Genomic DNA, 20,285 nt, shown 5'->3' with positions numbered 1-20,285 from the left:
TCTAATTTTTTTCAACTCAACCGTTTGTAAAACCGTTTCAGAATGTTATTTAACAGGGTTTGAGTACTCGCTAAATGGTCTCCGATATGTATGTTTGTATGGAATTTTCGTGGAGCCCAGTCATGGTCACGCTGACTCTCTGAAAAACCGCAAGAAAATAAAAATACATATATCTTCCTAGCTATTATTATTATTGTTATTATTATCAAAAATGTCGGAACCAGTTAATAGCACAGAGGTAAAGTCGCCGTCGTACGACTTATCCAAGTTCCAACTGAAGCGAATCCTAACCAACAACAGCGTTAGGAAAAGTATATCCCTGCTTGGCACTTTTCCGGATTTAGGAACCGATGATGCCATTGTTGTTTTCGAGAAAAATGGTATAAAAGCGTAAATAAAGGCAGATAATGTTCTCTATAGTATAATCCATACTAACCGCAGCGTACCGGGAAAGCGATGTGGCCACGGCGTCATCGGAGGAGTCTCCCAAGAAGCCCAGCTATTTTACCGCGGACCTGAAAGTTGACACTGAGTTTATCAACAATATCTACGGCAGTTTTCAGGTTGTGCCGACCCGGAATTTGTGCAGTAAGTATTAGATTCATAGCTCATACTGATAGATCATAGATTTATATCATTTATTTCACAGGTGTGAAAAGCACAGTCATTTATCCCGCCACCGAGAAGCACATCGAGAAGTACTCAGTTTCCCAAAAGTATCTCATACGGGAGACTCCTGATCTCTACCAAAGAATAACCCTTCCATATCTTACCTCAAGTCAGTTCTCCCTCGAGTGGGTCTACAACATACTCGAGCACAAGCAGGAGACGGAACGTATAGTGTACGAGGACAAGGATCCAAAGACCGGCTTTATCCTTCTGCCTGATCTTAAATGGGACGGTCGCAATGTCGAAACCCTCTATCTGCTGGGCATTGTCCACAAGCGCGACATCAAGTCTCTGCGGGACTTGAATGGAAGTCATCTCGATCTTTTGCGCAACGTGCGCCAGGCGTCGAAGGACGCAATTTCGAAGCTATACGGCATTAATCCCAATCAGCTGCGCATGTACTTTCATTACCAGCCGTCCTTCTATCACCTCCACGTGCACATCAATCCAGTACGTAACGATGCGCCGGGCATATGGTGCGAGAAGTCCCACATGCTGGACACGGTGATCAACAACTTGGAACTGATGCCGGACTACTATCAGCGAGCCACCTTGCCGTTTGTCCTGTACGAAGGCAACAAGCTGTTGGATCTCTATGAGCAGGAGCTGCCCATTAGAGCGCTGACAAAAGCGAGCGACGATAAGGAGCTCCCTGACACAGACTCTTTGGGCGTCGCTCCGCCGGAAGGCTTTAGCGATGAGGAGCCGGAGGATAGGCAGTGCAAGCGCATAAAGTTGGGTTCGCCGGAGACCAAGGAGGCCGAGTCGGCTGTTCAGGCATGTGCCTAAGCTCCCTTTCCAAACGTTCAGTGGTATTACTTAATGAGAAAGCTAAACCTAGATGTTGCCTATCAATAATACATCCTACTTATGATCATTCAATTCAAAATAAAGTAATTTTGGAAAATTTAATTTGAAAGCACTTGCTGGGACTACATGTTATTAATTGTTTTAAAGTATTCACAATATTTCTTTTCGTTTCACACATTAAAAAACAGTCGCTTAAGAGAAAATGATTGAATTCTGTAGAAAGTACATTTTAAAAACAAACTTGAGATTTGTGGGTTACTCACATGTTCGTGAGTCTTAATTCATTCTTCGAAAATAATAAAAAAAACAAATAGGAAAAGAAAACTGAAATCTGCCCCTAGTAATTTAATTGGACTAGCTTAAAAAACAAATAAAAAGACTTTGTAGTTAGTCAGCTGGTTGCCATCTTTATTTGTTTAATAATAGTGTAGCTATGTCTGTTGTGTATTATTTTTTTGTTGCATGCTCTGCTTGTGTTTTCATAGTTTTTAGTTTAATAATTTACTTATTATTTTTCGTGGCCTTGCGTATTTGTTTATATTTGTAATACATTTAAATACATTCCACAGCGGTTTTAGGGTTTCTTCTCCTCGCGACATGGCTAACTTATGAAATTTGATAATGTCCTAGAAAAAATGATCCTTACATTGGCGTCCAGATGTTCGTTTATCGAAATCTAATGTGTCTGGGTTTTCGTATTCGAATCTTGTCTAGCCGCAGCTAGTCGGAGCTGCGAATTCCATTCGTGCTCGTTTCAGAGTTGTGCTAAGCGAATGCTTTGGGTTTTGTCAAGCTCGTTAGCCGCTTTTTTCAAAAGTGTGTGTCGAGGTGTCGCAGTGGATCGAGGTTTCAATTGGGACATGGGTCGAAACAATTCCTAGCAAATTTACCAAAGAAACTATAGGACTAATAACATTGTCTTTAGCATGAAAATTAAACAATGAGTCGGTTTTTACCGTACCATGTTTCGTTTTTTCCGGGTACGATTTAGAGCCAAATAATTGTTATACTTATAGTTTCTCTAAGACATTTCGCTAAGTGTTCCTGCGATTTGGAATATTCATCGTGCTCGCAGAGGCGACCCACCTTTGTCTGCCGCGTGTCCTACGTCATCGAAATCTTTAGCCTGGAAGCCTGGTTCAACATCGTTTATGATACATACATACATAAATATTATTTCAAATACATACATACATATACACATATATATAGGTATATATATAAAAATAACAAATAATAGTATTAATAAAATCGTAATGTGTAATTTCCCAATATAATAAAAACAATACGCGCCGGCATGCCCTGAATACTAAGCTGATACTTTCAATTGCTCGTCGTGCCCGAGTGTTCTACGTCGACGTCCCCGTCCGCGTGGTGCTGGTGCTGCTGCTGCTCCTGCGGTACATACATCACGGCAGTGCCCTGCTTGTCTGCATCCGAGGATATCGACCAGTTGCGTTCCAGCTGCTCCAAGGCCGCCATGGTCGCCGTGGTCGTCACCCCCGCACCGGAGCTCTCTGCACCGGCACCGTCGCTCATAACGCCCGCTTTAAGCGTTTCCTCCAGCAGCACCTGGATCTTGTCCTGGTCGTCGAGGTGGACGAAACCGAGGCGCACCAGTTCGCTGGTGAGATCCGCCGCCGTATCGTTCTCGTTCACCTGGCATGTCAGTTGGCGGTTCATCTTGTCGTCCATGCGCAGCAGTATTGTCATGGTTATGTCATTGCTATCCTCCTTGATTTTAACGCTGCACATCATGTTAACGATGCGCCGCGACTCCGTGTCCACAGGCTCCGGAGTGGCCGATTTTACAGAGTCAGCCCGCTCCGGGGAGGCTGCCCGGGAACGGAAGTTTGGCGGCTTCTTGCCGCTGTACGTAATTAGCGGATACACACCATACTTCACGTCCTCGACGAACTTTTCCAGCTTATCGGCACCCGAAACGTCTGCGAGTCGGTACTGCCGCTCCTGGCCGCCGGCCAGCCGTAGCTGGGCCATAACCACGTCCGGTTGGTAGTATCGCTGCATGAGGCCGTCGAAGGCGGTTTCCGAGAACATAGTGCGGTTGGCGGGCGAGAAGACCAGGCAATGGGCAGTCAGCAGTTTGAGGGAGTGCACCTGTAGTAATAGCAGCAAAAATGGATTATTAGTCAATTACCTTTATAAAAGTGTTATAAGAATACCTTGCAATGTTATTAGTCATTAGAACTATGTACAAATTTATATTGAGTTTTTCGTATATCAGACTCAAGTGGGAGTGCAAAAGAGAAATTTCAACACATTAAAATGGCATACCAATGGATATTGGCAAGACAAATAAGACCAGCGAGGGAGTTCTATGGGCTTTCCGTTGGAGTGGACGATTCTGATGAAGAATCAATAACAATACCTGTTACATTCATCTTAACTAATCTAGTAACAGGTATGAAAATAAAACGAATGACCCTCAGTAATCAAAATAATATGTAAACAAAACAAGTGTCATATTAATTTTTAGTTGAACTTAAGATATAAGAGCTTTAGTCCGTGACTGTGCGCAATAAATCATATACTACAGTCAAGATGGATTGTAGAATTATCAACTGATTACTAGTTCTCCTGCCATTTAGTTTGGAGAGAAAAGAATTTAAAGGAAATGGAATATAAACATGTATATAATTTATTAAATTCTCAGATAATTTACGATATGATTCGGATAAAGCCCAATTTAGAACTTATATATTTTACTTTGTATTGAAATCATGTAATTTTCAATTATTATTTACTTTAAATCTTTATTTAACATATTATGAAGGCATTTCCGACCTATTTCCATAAGTGGAGGATGATTTAATAATAAAATTGTATAGGAGAGATTATTAAACTAAATATCTCCACCCGTAAGATGGATCCGAGAATTAGAATACAAGGTCTAGTTGGCATGGCAATTGTCATGCGGGACGTCAATTTATAGCATTTAGAACAAGATAATTGACTTGCTAACTCACCTCGAAAAGCAGTGGGTGAAAGAGCAGATCATTGGCGCTGGGTCGGTCCTGCGGCTGCGGGTTGAGACACTTTCGTATCAGGTCGCGCTGCAGATCGTTTTCCAGGCTAAAGATTGTGCGCTGGATGGTCTCCTCGTTGATGGCAGTTGACTCGCTGTTGCTGGGCTGGATCTCCAGGGCGGCCATCTCCAGGGCGCACATCCCGAAGGCGTAGATGTCGAGGGCGGCGGTCAACTGGTCGGCGGCGCCGTACTCCGGCGCCTGGAAGTAGTGGGCGCCTCGTTCGCGTTCACGCTCCCGCTCTCGGCCGCGCCGAACGCTGTAGTGGACCGCGTCCGGGACCACCGAGCCGATCTTGACCAGGCCGTTGTGCTGGATGAAGATGCTATCACAGGTTAAATTGCCGTGGATGATGGGCGGCGAGCAGGAATGCAAATAGCTGAGTGCGGACAAGATCTGAGTGCACCACCGGCGCCACGACTCCAGCGGTAGGCGCTTGGCGTTGCGCTTGGTGCGCTTGAGGAACTGTTTCAGCGATCCGCTCGACATGTACTCGGTGATAAAGACCACCCTGGGACGCTCGGCCTGCTGCGTGTCCGTCCAGTAGCGGTGGAACTTGACAATGTTCTGGTGGTCCAGCTGCAGCAGATTGTCGAACACCTGCCGCATCTTCTCCTCCTGCGACTTCAGCTCCTGCAGGCTGGCATATTGCACCTCGTTCCACACGACCTCTACGCCCTCCTCAGTGTCCATGGCCAGATGGACGCAGTCAATACCGGGCACGTCGCGCTGATCCACCTCCTCGCGTCGCTTCAGCCAGCGTCCGCATGGCGACTCCTCCAGAATCTCGCTCTCATCCTCCGAATCGTCCCCGGATTCGCGTGGCGACGAGTCCAGATTGACGCATTCGCTGCCAGCGACGACGCCGACGCCGACCGCAGCGCTGCTGCCCGCATCAGCTGTTGAGGCACCAACTATGTGCGGCGGGGGCTGCTGCGTCGACTGCGACGGCGGTGTCGCTGCTGGGCAGGATGCACTTACGGGGCCGGCCGCCAAGGAGGGGTGGTGCTGGATGGGTTCATCCGCTACCGCGCTACCGCTGATGCCGGCATTTGCTTGGCTATTTGACATTAGGGTGCGGTCACCGACGCGGCTGCGGCTGTTGAGCAGTGCTGTTCCAGTTCCAGAAGGCCTCGTCTTCGGTTTCCAGTGTTTATTTTCTTTGTGCCTCAAAGTTGGACTGCGTACGTTTGCGCTAACACTTCGTGGTATCCACTACGGGGTCCGGGCTACGAGCTACATCCGCCGCTGCTCCTCTGCCGCTGCCTCTGCCCCACTCACTGGCGCACACATACACACGCACGCGCCCACACAGCTCCTCCACTGCACCCCTCTCCGAGTAAACACTCCGCTGCGACGGCTGGCGGTTGCTGAGACGTTTTTCGCCACCTTCGACGGTGTCTGCTGTTCCAATCCTCGACTGCGTCGCGAACGGCGATCCGTTGGTTGCACTTTCTTGCCTGACACGCTGCCGATTCGTTTATTTAGGCGTTTTTTTCACGCTAAAACACCCAAGAAATGTGAGCAAATCGATGCCTTTGGCTTATCGATAGTCACCCCGCATATCGCTCGGCCAGCGCAACTGCGGCATGCTTATCGATAATAACGCGTTAGCTGACTTATGCCAAAATGTTAGTTTATGTGATTCCTTAATTTTATTTTATACGATAACGAGCAAGGACATTTAGTTTGCAGTCAGATCATTTCATTATAAGACAACTTTTCAGTAAAATATTCTTTTTCTTTTAAACACGTTAAGAGTTGGCAAAAAATAGCTAGATGGTCCGGAATTATTCAGAACTGCCAAAATCATAGAGCCGTTTTCGATAGTTTCTCAATGGTACCGATAACACCTTGCCATCCGTGCCGGCAGCTCTTAAAAATATCCCAAGTATCGCAGATTTAGGCAAAATCTGCATCAATTAACCGATCATGGATAGCATAATTGGACGCGGCCAGTTTGTCTCGGAGACGGCCAATCTGTTCACGGACGAGAAGACGGCTACGGCAAGAGCTAAGGTAGAATCAGACAAGACTGTCCGGATTGCTGTATTGTACCATTTATTTTCCCTTTCAGGTGGTTGATTGGTGCAATGAGCTGGTCATCGCATCACCTTCGACAAAGTGCGAACTGCTGGCTAAGGTGCAGGAGACTGTGCTTGGATCCTGCTCGGAGCTGGCCGAAGAATTCCTGGAGTCCGTACTGTCTTTGGCCCACGACTCAAACATGGAGGTTCGCAAGCAGGTAGTCGTCTTCATAGAGCAAGTTTGGTAAGGATGTCCGTCAAAGGAAATAACTTCTTGCTGAATCCATTTCTATTTTCCATCCCAGTAAAGTGAAGGTGGAGCTACTGCCCCATGTCATTAACGTCGTGTCTATGCTGCTTAGGGATAATTCGGCTCAGGTGATCAAAAGAGTGATCCAGGCTTGCGGCAGCATCTACAAGAATGGATTGCAGTACTTGTGCAGCCTCATGGAGCCCGGCGACAGTGCGGAGCAGGCGTGGAACATCCTCAGCTTAATAAAGGCGCAAATACTGGACATGATCGACAATGAAAACGACGGCATACGTACAAATGCCATTAAGTTCTTGGAGGGCGTCGTTGTCCTGCAGAGCTTTGCTGACGAGGACAGTCTGAAACGAGATGGAGACTTCTCGCTGGGCGATGTCCCCGATCACTGCACACTATTCCGCCGTCAAAAGTTGCAGGAGGAAGGCAACAATATCTTAGATATCTTGCTTCAGTTCCACGGAACAACGCATATTTCCTCAGTGAACTTGATTGCCTGCACAAGCAGCTTGTGCACGATTGCCAAAATGCGGCCCATGTTCATGGGTGCCGTGGTGGATGCCTTTAAGCAGCTAAATGCCAACCTGCCGCCCACCCTCACTGATTCGCAAGTAAGCTCCGTGCGCAAGAGCCTAAAGATGCAGCTGCAGACATTGCTGAAGAACCGCGGTGCCTTTGAGTTTGCAAGCACTATCCGAGGTATGTTAGTTGACCTGGGGTCCTCCACAAATGAGATCCAGAAGCTTATTCCCAAAATGGACAAACAGGAAATGGCTCGCAGACAAAAACGCATCCTTGAAAATGCTGCGCAAAGTCTTGCAAAGCGAGCGCGGTTGGCCAGTGAGCAGCAGGATCAGCAGCAGCGAGAAATGGAGCTAGACACTGAGGAATTGGAACGGCAGAAACAGAAGTCCACACGAGTTAACGAAAAGTTTCTGGCAGAGCATTTCCGTAATCCAGAAACTGTTGTGGCCCTGGTACTGGAGTTCTTGCCAAGTCTGCCCACTGAGGTGCCACAAAAGTTCCTTCAGGAATATACACCCATTCGCGAAATGTCTATTCAGCAGCAGGTAACCAATATCTCCAGAATGTTTGGCGAACAACTATCTGAAAGGCGCCTAGGCCCAGGTGCCGCAACCTTCAGTAGAGAGCCGCCAATGCGGGTTAAGAAAGTACAACCGATTGAATCAACACTAACTGCAATGGAAGTGGATGAAGATGCTGTTCAAAAACTGAGTGAGGAAGAGCTCCAACGAAAGGAGGAAGCAACCAAGAAACTCCGCGAGACCATGGAGCGCGCTAAGGGCGAACAGACTGTTATTGAAAAGATGAAGGAGCGCGCCAAGGCGTTAAAGCTGCAGGAAATCACCAAGCCCCTGCCACGCAACCTAAAAGAGAAGTTCCTAACTGACGCAGTGCGCCGTATTCTCAACTCGGAGCGGCAGTGCATCAAGGGAGGCGTGTCATCGAAGCGCCGTAAGCTGGTCACTGTGATTGCTGCCACATTTCCCGATAACGTGCGTTACGGCATCATGGAGTTCATCCTGGAGGATATAAAGCAGCGTATCGATTTGGCATTTTCGTGGCTCTTTGAGGAGTACTCTCTGCTGCAAGGATTTACAAGGCACACTTATGTTAAGACAGAGAACAGACCCGATCACGCCTACAACGAGTTGCTGAATAAGCTTATCTTTGGCATTGGAGAGCGTTGCGATCACAAGGATAAGATTATTCTGATTCGTAGAGTTTATCTAGAAGCACCCATTCTTCCGGAAGTCTCAATCGGACATCTAGTTCAATTAAGCCTGGACGACGAGTTCTCCCAGCACGGCCTGGAGCTGATCAAGGACCTTGCAGTGCTCAGGCCGCCGCGAAAGAATCGCTTCGTTAGAGCGTTGCTCAACTTTTCTGTGCACGAGCGAGTGGATCTGCGGGATCGGGCACAGGCCCATCTGGTCAGTCTGTACCATGTGCACAAAATACTACCGTCTCGTATAGACGAATTCGCTCTGGACTGGCTTAAATTTATCGAACAGGAGTCTCCGCCGGCAGCTGTTTTCTCGCAGGACTTTGGTCGTCCAAGCGAGGAGCCTGCATGGCGGGAAGACACTACCAAGGTGTGCTTTGGTTTGGCCTTTACCCTGCTGCCCTATAAACCGGAAGGTAATTTGCTTGTGTTCCGTATTAAAGAAAATTAATTATGAAATTAATTTTTTAATATTCTCTTCTCCTGATAGTTTACTTACAGAAAATTTGTCAAGTGTTTGTTTCCACATCTGCCGAACTGAAACGCACGATCTTGCGCAGTCTAGATATCCCCATAAAAAAGATGGGTGTGGAAAGCCCGACGTTGCTGCAACTGATCGAGGATTGCCCTAAGGGCATGGAGACCTTAGTGATCCGTATAATTTACATACTGACGGAGCGAGTGCCATCCCCCCATGAAGAATTGGTACGGCGGGTTAGGGATCTCTACCAGAACAAGGTCAAGGATGTGCGCGTTATGATACCCGTGCTAAGTGGCTTGACCCGATCCGAGTTAATTGCCGTTCTGCCTAAGCTGATTAAACTTAATCCCGCTGTGGTCAAGGAGGTTTTCAATCGATTGCTTGGTATCGGTGCCGAATTCGCCCATCAGACGATGGCCATGTCCCCCACTGATATTCTCGTGGCTTTGCACACCATCGATACGAGTGTCTGCGATCTTAAAGCCATCGTCAAGGCTACATCCCTCTGTTTGGCTGAAAGAGATCTGTACACACAGGAGGTACTTATGGCTGTGCTGCAACAGCTTGTAGAGGTTATTCCGCTGCCTACTCTGATGATGCGCACAACAATTCAGAGTCTAACCCTGTACCCGCGTCTGGCTAACTTTGTAATGAACTTGCTGCAGCGTCTGATAATTAAGCAGGTCTGGCGACAAAAAGTTATCTGGGAGGGCTTCCTAAAGACTGTGCAGCGCCTGAAACCGCAGTCAATGCCGATTCTGTTGCATCTTCCTCCCGCCCAATTGGTGGAGGCACTGCATCAGTGCCCTGATTTAAGACCAGCTTTGTCGGAATACGCTGAGAGCATGCAGGATGAACCGATGAATGGTAGTGGCATTACCCAGCAGGTTCTGGACATCATCTCCGGTAAATCAGTGGATGTGTTCGTGACGGTAATTATGAATTTTTTAATTTAGTCTTAAATGAAATGAGTTACTATTAACTCAAATACCGGAGACGTTCAGCTACTACATACAAGTATCTTCTTTTCAGGACGAAAGCGGCGGTTACATCAGCGCCGAGCATATTAAAAAAGAGGCACCGGATCCATCAGAAATTAGTGTAATTTCCACAGTGCCCGTACTGACGTCTCTAGTGCCACTGCCAGTTCCCCCGCCTATAGGAGGTGATCTTAACCAGCCCCTGCCGCCAGGCGAGGACTAGTTGCTGTTTAATTGTTTTGTTGCTCATACACATTTTCAAGTTACTTAATAAGATAAAGTTTATAATTCGACTATCACTGTCCTAGGCCTTTACCGCACACACAGCCATTCTAAAGCAATATAGTTATGTTCGTCAATAACCAAAAGATTGGGAGTGTACCCCTCGCATTCGATGCTCATATCCCATCCTACTGGGTGGCCACGACATTTAGGTAGAAGCTATCGGCATTTAGTTGAGTCCTAATATATCTTTATATACATATATACCGACATATACGTATCAGTTCATTGCGGGCACTGTCATCGGCGTATTACAAGTGTTTCTGTTGAAGTGTTTCAATAATTTCAGTACCGTTAAAACACCTTTGAAAATACGAAATATTTAATAAGAATATTGTCCATAATTACAAACAGATGTTTTTAAAAAAGAAGTGGAAAGAATCGACTGTACGCTGAGATTACATGGCTTATAGCTTTACTTCGGCTTCCATTTTATCGCCAGCTAAGGCAGCAAGAATATTTCTGGCTGTGATCCGGGACATTTCCTTGCGCGTTTCGATGTCAGCGCTGCCAATGTGGGGGAGGATAACAACATTATCCAGCTTTAGAAGGGGATCGTCAAGGGGCAATGGCTCCGGCGTCGTTACATCCAGACCAGCTGCCAGAATTCGTTTGGTTTTCAGTGCCTCGTACAGGGCCTTCTGGTCTACAACGCCACCACGCGCAGTGTTGATAAGAATGCAGTTGGGCTTCATCTTCTGAAAGGCCGCGGCATTGAAGATTTCCTTAGTCTCCGGGGTTAGGGCGCAACAGACTACGATAAAGTCCGATTCGCGAAGCATCTCGTCAAAGTCCACGTGCCGGGCATTCACAGCAGCCGCCTCCTTGGTGCGCAGTGATCGTGTTGTGTATGTTATCTCCGTCGGCTTAAATGGCACAATGCGTGCCGCTATCTCTTGGCCGATGCGGCCGAAGCCCAGCAGGCCGACCCGGGAGCCCTTCAGTCCCTGGCCGCACATCCACATGGGGGCCCACGACTTCCAGCCGCCGTTGTAAACCTGCTTGTTGGCCTCGAATAGTCGGCGGTTGGTGGCCAGAAGCAGAGCAAGCGTTAATTCTGCCGTGGCATCCGTTAAGACGTCCGGTGTGAAGCCCACTCGAATGCCACGTTTCCTGCACTCCTCCACGTCGATGTGATCGTAACCCACCGAAATAGTGGCCACGCACTTCAACTGAGGACCGGCAGAATCCAGCACTTCCTTGTCAACCTTGTCCGTTAGGGCGCAGTAAAGGGCATCTTTTCCGGCCACCTCGCGGATCAGCTCGGAGCGGGGCACCGGATTGGTCTCATGCCAGGTGCTCACTTGGCAGCTGAGCAAAGTCGTGAATATCAAAATTAGTGCAAATGCTAATAACTAACTAGCCGGTTGCAATAACAAAAACAAACCTCTTTCGCAGTAGCTCCAGACCGCTGTCATCCACATCCGGCCTGGTTACATACACCTTGGGTTGGGAGCTCATCCTTCGAATTACGTGTCCCTGCAGCAATAAGTTTCTGACTTGGCCGAACGGCAACCGCGGTGGCATTGAATTCAAATATTTCAAGCAAGAAGGTAAACAAAGTAACAGGTTCCGTAAGTGTGCCCAAATTCTACATTACACATTATTCCGTTAAAAACGGATTTTCACAGAAATAGGGAATCTCGGCTTAAGAGTACCCTGTACATCGTCTACTTATTACAACTGCTTACTGCCTTAGCTGTAATAGTTTATTTTATTTGTATTTTTAATTTTTATTTATTTTTATTTTTATATATTTATTTATTTAAAACTTACTTTTCTCTCACTAAGAACGAGTAAGCCCTACGACTAAAGCACTACAGGGTGTACATCACATATGACTTATTTTTTTCGACATTACTTAGAAGTTGGACACAAATTGCCGAGCGAGCTCGAATCTTTACATGAATGGTTCAAGCCTCCTCGTAAAGTTGACCACACGTGCCTTCCTTTCATTCAACGGCCGTCAGCAGAATCGCTGGCTAAAGTCGATGGCCAATAGTGTGGTTTGCTCGCGAGGCGCCTCTCCAGAATTGATCGCCCAGCTGGGAAAACCACCCAGGATGCGCACAAACCCGGCATTCCGGAAGTTGGCAACTCCTGAGTTCCAAAGCATATTTACCCCCGAGCTGAATGACCTTCTGGCGCTCTTCAAGAAGTACGACTACGAGCTGCGGATCGCCGGCGGAGCTGTGCGCGACATTCTGATGGGCATTTCACCGAAGGACATCGACTTGGCCACCACCGCCACTCCGGATCAGATGAAGCAGATGTTTGAGAAGGAAGAGGTGCGAATGATCAACGCGAACGGCGAAAAGCACGGCACCATCACACCTCGAATCAATGACAAGGAGAACTTCGAGGTAACCACATTACGCATCGACATCCGTACCGACGGACGCCATGCGGAGGTGATGTACACGACCGACTGGCAACTGGATGCGAACCGGCGAGATTTGACAATCAACTCCATGTTCTTAGGCTTTGATGGCACAGTGTACGATTTCTTTTATGGCTACGATGATCTCCAGGAGCGTCGCGTTGTCTTCGTGGGCGAAGCAGATATTCGCATTAAGGAGGACTTTCTGCGCATCCTGCGCTATTTCCGATTCTACGGACGCATCGCGAGTGAAGAAAACAACCACGATAAGGCCACCCTGGCAGCCATTAAGGAAAACGCGAAAGGTCTTGCGAGAATAAGTGGCGAGCGTATCTGGTCTGAGCTCCAAAAGATAGTGGCGGGCAATTTCGGACCTGCATTGTTTTTGGAGATGCACCGTTGTAACCTATTCGAGTACATTGGGCTGCCTAAAGAGCCAAATCTGGATGATTTCGACCGTTTTTGCAAAGCCCTAGATAAATTCGAAAAGCCGCATCAGCCGATTTTGTACTTGGCGGGGATGCTGCACTCCGTGGAAGACGCCATGGAAATGCACAAACGCCTTAAGCTATCCGCCTACGAACGGGACCTGGCTAGGTTCATCACCCAGGAGCGGGAAAAGGTTAGAAGCCCGATCCGCTCAATTTAAAATTACGTCTTTAAACGCCAGTTTCCCTTTCTAGGTTGGCTCACATTACACGACCCTGCGGGACTTACAGAAGTTGTGCTTACAAAAGTATATTCAAAGGGATTTCGTAGAACAGTTGCTGAAATACTCTGGCAAACTGGAACTCTACAACCAGCTCAAGTCGTGGGTCAAGCCGGACTTCCCGATCAGGGGAAATGCTTTGGCTCAGCATGGTCTGAACGGAGTGAGGCTTGGTTTGGTGATGGATGAACTGAAACTTCTTTGGGCAGACAGTGATTTTCAGCTAACACACGACGATTTACTGAAAAAGATTCCCAACGTGCTGGAAAAGATACCTAGCTCTCCTAGTAAAGCGAAGCGATCGAAGTAGTATTGATTACATTTACATAAATGTAATCGATGTAAATAAATATTTGTGTTTTCCGTGCATTTTCGGATAAATTTCATTTCATGATTTTCTTTTTATTTCCTACGACTTTGTAAAAATTTGGATCGGTCGCTTGAATCCCTCCTTGCAGTGCTCCGGTATGCCCATAAGTTTCATTTCGGCAAAGCCCACTTCCGGGCCAAGCAGATATTCGGTGAAATGCTCAGGTCGGAATTTAATTGCATTGTAGTTATCTCTGATTTGTTCCTGAAGAAAAAAGTGCATACATACATATATATATATTCTCTATCGATTATCTGTCTAATAAAGCTCACCGATAGCTTCTTGCGCCTCTTGTAACCGTCAAAGGACTGAGGTTCCAGGATCAGCTTGCCGCCCGGGCGCAGCTGCAGGTACATGCGTCTGAAGGTCTGCTTCAGGCCGGAATCACAGAAATTAAGGTGGATCCACTTAGTGACAGACAGGCAGAGTATGACGTCAAACTGCGGCCTCTCAATATCGAGCAGGACGTCGTCCTCCAGGACGTAGTTTCCGTGCACAAATTGTATGTAGGGTATCCCCTGCACCGGGGTTGCCTGACGTTTCAGGTGACTGACGGTTCTTTGGGCATCATTTATCAGGCTACGATCTATGTCCAGGCCCACGAGGCTCTTCACCTCGAATTTCCTGGCAATCTGTATGGACAGGTGGCCAGAGTTGCAGCCGATGTCAAGCAGCTGCTTGTTCCGAAACAAATCCGACTGCGTGCCGAGCACGTCCAGACGTATGTCGTGAAAATCCTTGTTCAGGATGCGCTTGCCGTAGTAGTGCTTATAATTCCCGTATGTGAAGTTAAGATCCTTATTTTGCGTGGGCTTTCCGTTTAGATGGAGCCGTTTTTTGGGACTCTGAGCAGGCGGACGGCTTGTGGCCTCCACATTTGATTCCTCCTTTTTCAGTCTTTTGGATTCCCCTTGCTTTTCATCTAATGTTATTACACATTTTCGCTTTTCCGCACATTTTTCGGTTTCTTTGCCGGTCAATGGCGTATTGTTGTTGTTCTCCAAATCCATTGTGAAATCTAAAGTATAGGAATTCATGGGCATGTTGAAATGGCATAGGGAACTAATGATGCCTCATTAAATACTTATTACATATATATCAATGAGTTTATGCCCTTGTATATGCTTAAAAACATAAAAAATTAAATTGCTTAGCACATCTCGCGGTAATTTGTAACTTAGAGTGACCGTTTTAAATTACCATTTACCGCACAGATGATAAATATACCGAAATAAATACCACTGATAACACTAACACTTGACGAAAATTTATTTTATATGCATTATTTACCCATATTTTATTGTTTATTCAAATTTATTGAAATTGGCGTAATCAATAAATTGTAACTCAAGGCTCTGGGGGCACTTCCTTACCGAAGAAAGTATTATTATATTCAACAAGGACATAAGATACGTATTTAAGTTTACATGATGAATTTACACATGTAGATAGATGCAAAGCCTGTAAGTATGCTACAAATATAGAAATGGCTGATGGCACCAAGAATCATGCTGGCCTTTTGAAAATAAATTAAGGATCTATATATAAGTGCAGACGAGCTCCTAACCTATTTTGTGCTTTCCAAGTGTAAAGGTTTATACGAGTAATCACTGGACGTGAAAATCACTGGTGCTCCTTGGTATATGAGGAATGTTGATATCGAACGTGATCTCAAGGTCACTAAAATAAGAGACAAAATCAAGGAGATGGCCAAAAAATCCCATGAGAGACTGGATCTACACCCCAACGCGGCTCTTCGAATTACAGATCCCCGGAAAAGAAGACTCAAACGTCACCACCCTCAATACCTGCCACACAGGGTTTTGACTTATACTAGATTTATTAACATTTATAAATCAAATTCCCCTTAATGTTATTAATTTTATCGTAGCCCCAGTACAAGTTAACTGTCTATAAATATATAAGTTAGTAGCTTAAGTAAGTTGGCAGTAGTAGTAGTAGTAGTAGTAGTTGGGAATATAAAAAATAATAGCGAATAGATCTGGCCATGTCCGTTTGACCGTCCGTCCGTATAAACGTCGAGATCTCAGGAACTATAAAAGGTAGAGATTAGGCATGCAGATTTCAGAGACACAGACGCAGCCCAAATTTCGATCACACTTCCAGCTGAGTAACGGGTATCTGATAGTCGAGGAAATTTTAAATATGTAATTCCTTCAATGCGCATATATGTATGTATGCATCTCCCAACGGTGTTAAGCAAAATAATTGTTTTTCGCCATTGATTTTATTCCGATTTCTGCACAGCCATGGCCATTTCGGTTGGAGGTAAATACTTTTGCTTAATTTACATAACAAAGCCCGCTTAATGAAAGCATAATATATGTTTTTGCAAATTGAAATCCTCGTTTTGTTCGCCGCATCCGCTAAAAGTGTCGGCTGCAACCACGCATCATACAGATTCCTGACCATCCATCCGCGCGTGCCGCACGATGACCCTTCTCGCTGAAAGGAATGGACTGGGGGGAGAAGTACGAACAATGCGATGATAGTTTCGGCTAGGTGAGGACCAGTGGTCAGTTGAAGTGCGGCCAAGGGTTGAATGGGAAGGTCCGGCTCGTGGCAACTGCCCATCACGAGAACTATTTATATATCCTTACTCATACTCATATTTTACTATTCAGGAGGTCCTTTAATAACGTATGCTCCCTGCCTGCATGGCCTCGGCAATTATGAATTTCAAAATCCCTTCTTATTTTTCCAAAGTCTCTCAAGAAAACGCAAAACCAAAGGGCCCATTAAGCGGCAAGAGATAAGTTCCATCCAAATAAATTGTTAAATTTCTCCCAAAACAGGCTGGCATCGCACAAGACATTTCCCAGGGAAAACTTGCTCGAATCCAAGGAAATAAAATTAAAATAAAATTTCCGCCCGTCGAAAGGGTTGGGTTGGTCTGGTTGAGGAACCAGTTTTAGCCACTTTTCCCAACAAAAGGATGCAGCGCCTATTAAAACTTCAAATGACTTGTTGTTTTTCCCCTCAGCGTCCAGGTCCTTTGATGATGGATGGACAGCCCAGCATCCCATCGGAAATGGGCAAGGGCATACGAAATCCAAAACCAGTTTGCCCGACTGTGTGCATCGAAAGCTGCACAGCGTCCAACATTTAATCTGCTGCACATGCGCAGCTCGCTGGGTGAAATTAGAAGGGATTTGTTTGGTCAAATCCTCGGGCTGGCTGCGAGCTCTAATAATTTGAATACCCACATGAGGACTGCGCGGCTAACAAGCCCGGCGCACTCTGCGTCCAGGGTCGGTCCACGACCACGTCCGCATGGTCCTCGGCCCGGCAGAGCCCTGTAATTCGATTCGATTCGTTCGGGGGTAGCAAAGGGTTGCCCTGCCGCCGCTATTGTAACTTTATAATTTCGGGTCAGCGTGCTGGTCCACTCCCAATTGCCGCTCACCTACCTCCTCCTCCTCCTGCCCACCACCAGCCCTTCTCCAGCCCATCCACATCCATGCATATTGTGCATACATATGTAGCATCAAATTATTTCGGAAGATCCAAGCCATTGTTCCCCTCGCAAAACGGTCATTTGCATGTTCAGTGGATGAGTGGAAAGTCTGTTCAAATTCGGCCTATTTTCCCTCTTTGGTGATTGAAACTTTGATGGGTAAAGTGTCTAATTTTGCGGCAGAGATTTACTTGTTTAGATAAAAATCGTTTTTGGGCGGATTTTGAAGCATGGAACTTGGTCAACTGTTCATATTAAAAAAATGTTCAAAAATGTTCAAAAATACAAACAAAAATACATAATATGTAAATGGTCTAATTTAATTTGAGAGTATCTGAAACAATTTCTATATTTATTCATAAGTTTGGCAAATATAAGATACTATTTCAGTCATAATTTCTTTTGTCATTATGTAAATATTAAAATATTTATATTTTTTTTATTGCGATACTTTCGACCAATTTATGAATTTATAAAACACCCTTACATAATATATGTACATTCAATGTTTTGGATAATAATGTTCTTAATTAAGATTAATGGAAAAGAAATCCATGCTTTTTTGTTTTTGATCATAGTGCGCTTTTAATCAGTTTACACCAGTCAATTAATTGGTCGAAATCGAACGAGTATATCATATAGTTATCATAGGGCCAATAGGATTTAGGCATTTATTTAAAATAATAACAAAGTTTTATTGCTTTTAATCATAGAATTTTTTGACTTGGTTTAAAAACAGTTATTATTAATTCGTTGTTTTATACCAAAAGTGGAATAAATGAAACTACAAAGAAATTCTGGGCTGTCAGCTAAATAACTGAATTTCCATTTTTCCTAGGCGTTTATTTTAAGAAAAGTTCGCAACTGAACGTTACTTTATCCGCCGTCTTATATTTCAAAATAGGATCTTTGCTTTTTTATGAGATCATTTTTGCAAACTATTTGATCCCAAAAAGGGCAAAAGGTGCACCCTTTCGGCCTGACCCATCCAAAATCGAACAAAAGACGAAGGCTTGGATGGGTCACCTCTGAGCACCCTTTCCCATTAATCTGCATGACTATTGGCATTCGATTGCCATAAATTCGACTTAATGCGGCAATGACCCCAAAAACCAGGCCCTAGTCGGAGCGGATACCTCCTCTAGGATCGGAGTCCTTACGGGTTATTGCATTTGCCAGTTCAAGCTGGCATAACAGAGGCCCAGGCCAAATCAAGGCGATCTCTGAACTCACCCCGCCGTTGGGTCAATGAAAAATCGCTTCAGTTTTGAGGAAAAAATCATTAGATTCGTCACAAAAAGGAGCGCACGGAAAGGGGAAGAATCCGAGAAAAAGGAAAGAAAAGCGGCGAGCAAGGGTTGGAGACCGACCGACCCCGGCAAGCACCTTTGGCAGGGCCAGACGATCCGTCTTTGTTTGCATTTCACCTCTGCGAGTAATTTACTGTGAACCCAGCGAGGATCGAGGTCAGGATAAAGATGAGAATGAGGATGAGGCTGAGGCTGAGGACGCGGCCGAAGGAGGCCGATGACTATCTGCGCACTGGGGTGGCTGCTGCAGCTTCGCCAGCAGTGACATCATAAGACGCGACACATTTGAACCCGGCCCAAGGACCTCTGGCTGGATCCTGCACCCTTTGATACCTGGCTGTGGTGCCTCGGTTATTCGATCGCTCGTAAATTCCTCCTGTTCCTAATCTCAATCGCAATCCTTCGCCGATTTTCGCACTGTGGGAATTTTTTGCGGACGGAAGGAAGCGCGGTCATGATCGATGGCTGTATAGGGTTTCAGTGGGGTTAAAGGGGCGTCGATCGATTCAGTTGGAAAGGGAAACTTTTAATGGCAGAAAAGCGAAACGTGAAATCCAAAACTGCACTTTTTATTACCGCAGAAAATGCACTTCAATCGACTAATTAAAATAAATTGTTGCTTTGTATTCCTTAGAATTTCTTCATAAAAGTCTTACTAAGTAAAATAATATTTTGTTTAAAAAGAATTACCAAAATTTAAAAATAAATTTGTTGCATTATGATGTTATGAATGAGAATAAAGAATTGCTTTCTTGAATATTCTAAGAATATTAACAAGTATTAACTACTTATATTGTATTGACTTGCAGAGGCTAAACTAAATTCGTTGAAAAGTATATAACAGGATGCGTTTTCGACCGTATAAAATATATATATTCCTTGTCAGGATTAATATGCGAGTCGTTCTGGTCATGTCCGTCTGTCTGTCCGTCTATCTGTCCGTCCGTATAACCGCCTTGATCTCAGGAACTAATAACGCTAGATAGTTAAGACTAGACATGCATAAACCAGAGACATAGACGCCACGCCCACTTTAACGCGCACAAGCCGACCAAAACTATCGCGCCCACACTTTACAAAAATTTTTAAATTTTTTCTCTTTTAATTTCTCAATATCTATCAATGTACCATACAAATTATGAAATTAGCTGAGTAACGGGTATCTGATAGTCGTGGAACTCGACTTTGTCATTTCCTCTTGTTTATATGTACATTTCATTCTATTTTCATTCTAACGCTCTAAGTAATGAGTAATTGTAACAACAAAACAATACCAATTGTCGCTGAAAACCGCTTTATAATCCCCACATTATGCGACTTTAAATTTTCCCTTGCATAACCGCTTAATTATAGCCTAAGCTGTTGCTTTTCCGCATTTTCACACAATTTTCCGGTCGTTTTCGGGGAAAAACCCGTTTGTCCAAATCGCCTCTGGTCCCGCCCTTGACCACAGAGCACTTTGATGCATTTTTATTGTGTGTTTTTGTAGAAATTCTGGTGACGCGTGTCCAACAAAAGTTATCCCCTCAATGGGCGAAGCGACCGCTTGACCGACGCTGGACAGGATTCGGGATTCCCCTTTGTTTTGGTCAGTGCTGTCAGTCCGAGTTCGTCCTTTTTGGAGAGCACGTGCGTGTGATTAGGAAGTCGCCTTGGGTCGGTCAGCAAGTTGATTTCGTATCGCAGATCTTGTACATAACCAGTACATACATATGCTATTCGAAAGTATA

The 20,285-nt window shown here is 45.4% G+C and overlaps 6 protein-coding genes across 9 annotated transcripts; 3 read left to right on the top strand and 3 right to left on the bottom strand.

Annotated features, from left to right (window-relative positions):
- Positions 1-124: 124 nt before the first annotated feature.
- LOC6614022 (m7GpppX diphosphatase) lies at positions 125-1,591 on the top strand. The gene is made up of 3 exons (XM_002038440.2): positions 125-380; positions 442-588; positions 650-1,591. The coding sequence occupies exons 1-3, from the start codon at positions 212-214 to the stop codon at positions 1,456-1,458; spliced, it is 1,125 nt and encodes a 374-aa protein (XP_002038476.1). The 5' UTR covers positions 125-211; the 3' UTR covers positions 1,459-1,591.
- Positions 1,592-1,866: 275 nt separating this feature from the next.
- On the bottom strand, positions 1,867-6,066 carry LOC6614021 (nuclear receptor-binding protein homolog). Its single transcript, XM_002038439.2, has 2 exons — positions 4,467-6,066; positions 1,867-3,597 (listed from the first exon to the last, which is right to left on the bottom strand). The coding sequence occupies exons 1-2, from the start codon at positions 5,595-5,597 to the stop codon at positions 2,803-2,805; spliced, it is 1,926 nt and encodes a 641-aa protein (XP_002038475.2). The 5' UTR covers positions 5,598-6,066; the 3' UTR covers positions 1,867-2,802.
- A 54-nt stretch (positions 6,067-6,120) lies between these two features.
- Positions 6,121-10,659, top strand: LOC6614019 (symplekin). Its single transcript, XM_002038437.2, has 5 exons — positions 6,121-6,545; positions 6,604-6,797; positions 6,859-8,981; positions 9,056-9,978; positions 10,079-10,659. Exons 1-5 carry the CDS (start codon positions 6,459-6,461, stop codon positions 10,247-10,249), a joined length of 3,498 nt encoding a protein of 1,165 aa, XP_002038473.1. The 5' UTR covers positions 6,121-6,458; the 3' UTR covers positions 10,250-10,659.
- On the bottom strand, positions 10,609-11,859 carry LOC6614018 (glyoxylate reductase/hydroxypyruvate reductase). The gene is made up of 2 exons (XM_002038436.2): positions 11,696-11,859; positions 10,609-11,619 (listed from the first exon to the last, which is right to left on the bottom strand). Exons 1-2 carry the CDS (start codon positions 11,833-11,835, stop codon positions 10,716-10,718), a joined length of 1,044 nt encoding a protein of 347 aa, XP_002038472.2. The 5' UTR covers positions 11,836-11,859; the 3' UTR covers positions 10,609-10,715.
- LOC6614016 (CCA tRNA nucleotidyltransferase 1, mitochondrial) lies at positions 11,771-13,783 on the top strand. 2 transcript variants are annotated; one of them, XM_032721666.1, is made up of 3 exons: positions 11,771-11,861; positions 12,100-13,310; positions 13,372-13,783. In XM_032721666.1, exons 2-3 carry the CDS (start codon positions 12,213-12,215, stop codon positions 13,705-13,707), a joined length of 1,434 nt encoding a protein of 477 aa, XP_032577557.1. In that variant the 5' UTR covers positions 11,771-11,861; positions 12,100-12,212; the 3' UTR covers positions 13,708-13,783. The 2 variants fall into 2 exon arrangements, with proteins under 2 accessions (XP_032577557.1, XP_002038470.2); XM_002038434.2 differs by lacking the exon at positions 11,771-11,861 and having other exon boundaries at positions 12,064-13,310.
- On the bottom strand, positions 13,763-14,947 carry LOC6614015 (probable RNA methyltransferase CG1239). Of its 3 annotated transcripts, none has more exons than XM_032721669.1 (3): positions 14,859-14,947; positions 14,040-14,785; positions 13,763-13,971 (listed from the first exon to the last, which is right to left on the bottom strand). In XM_032721669.1, exons 2-3 carry the CDS (start codon positions 14,775-14,777, stop codon positions 13,807-13,809), a joined length of 903 nt encoding a protein of 300 aa, XP_032577560.1. In that variant the 5' UTR covers positions 14,778-14,785; positions 14,859-14,947; the 3' UTR covers positions 13,763-13,806. The 3 variants fall into 3 exon arrangements, with proteins under 3 accessions (XP_032577560.1, XP_032577561.1, XP_032577558.1); XM_032721670.1 differs by having other exon boundaries at positions 14,925-14,944; XM_032721667.1 differs by having other exon boundaries at positions 14,040-14,944.
- Between the last annotated feature and the right edge of the window lie 5,338 nt (positions 14,948-20,285).

This window comes from Drosophila sechellia, chromosome 3R (genome assembly GCF_004382195.2).
Source record: "Drosophila sechellia strain sech25 chromosome 3R, ASM438219v1, whole genome shotgun sequence".
NCBI classification, from domain to species: Eukaryota; Metazoa; Arthropoda; class Insecta; order Diptera; family Drosophilidae; genus Drosophila; species Drosophila sechellia.
This window is presented reverse-complemented; position numbering and strand designations above follow the sequence as displayed.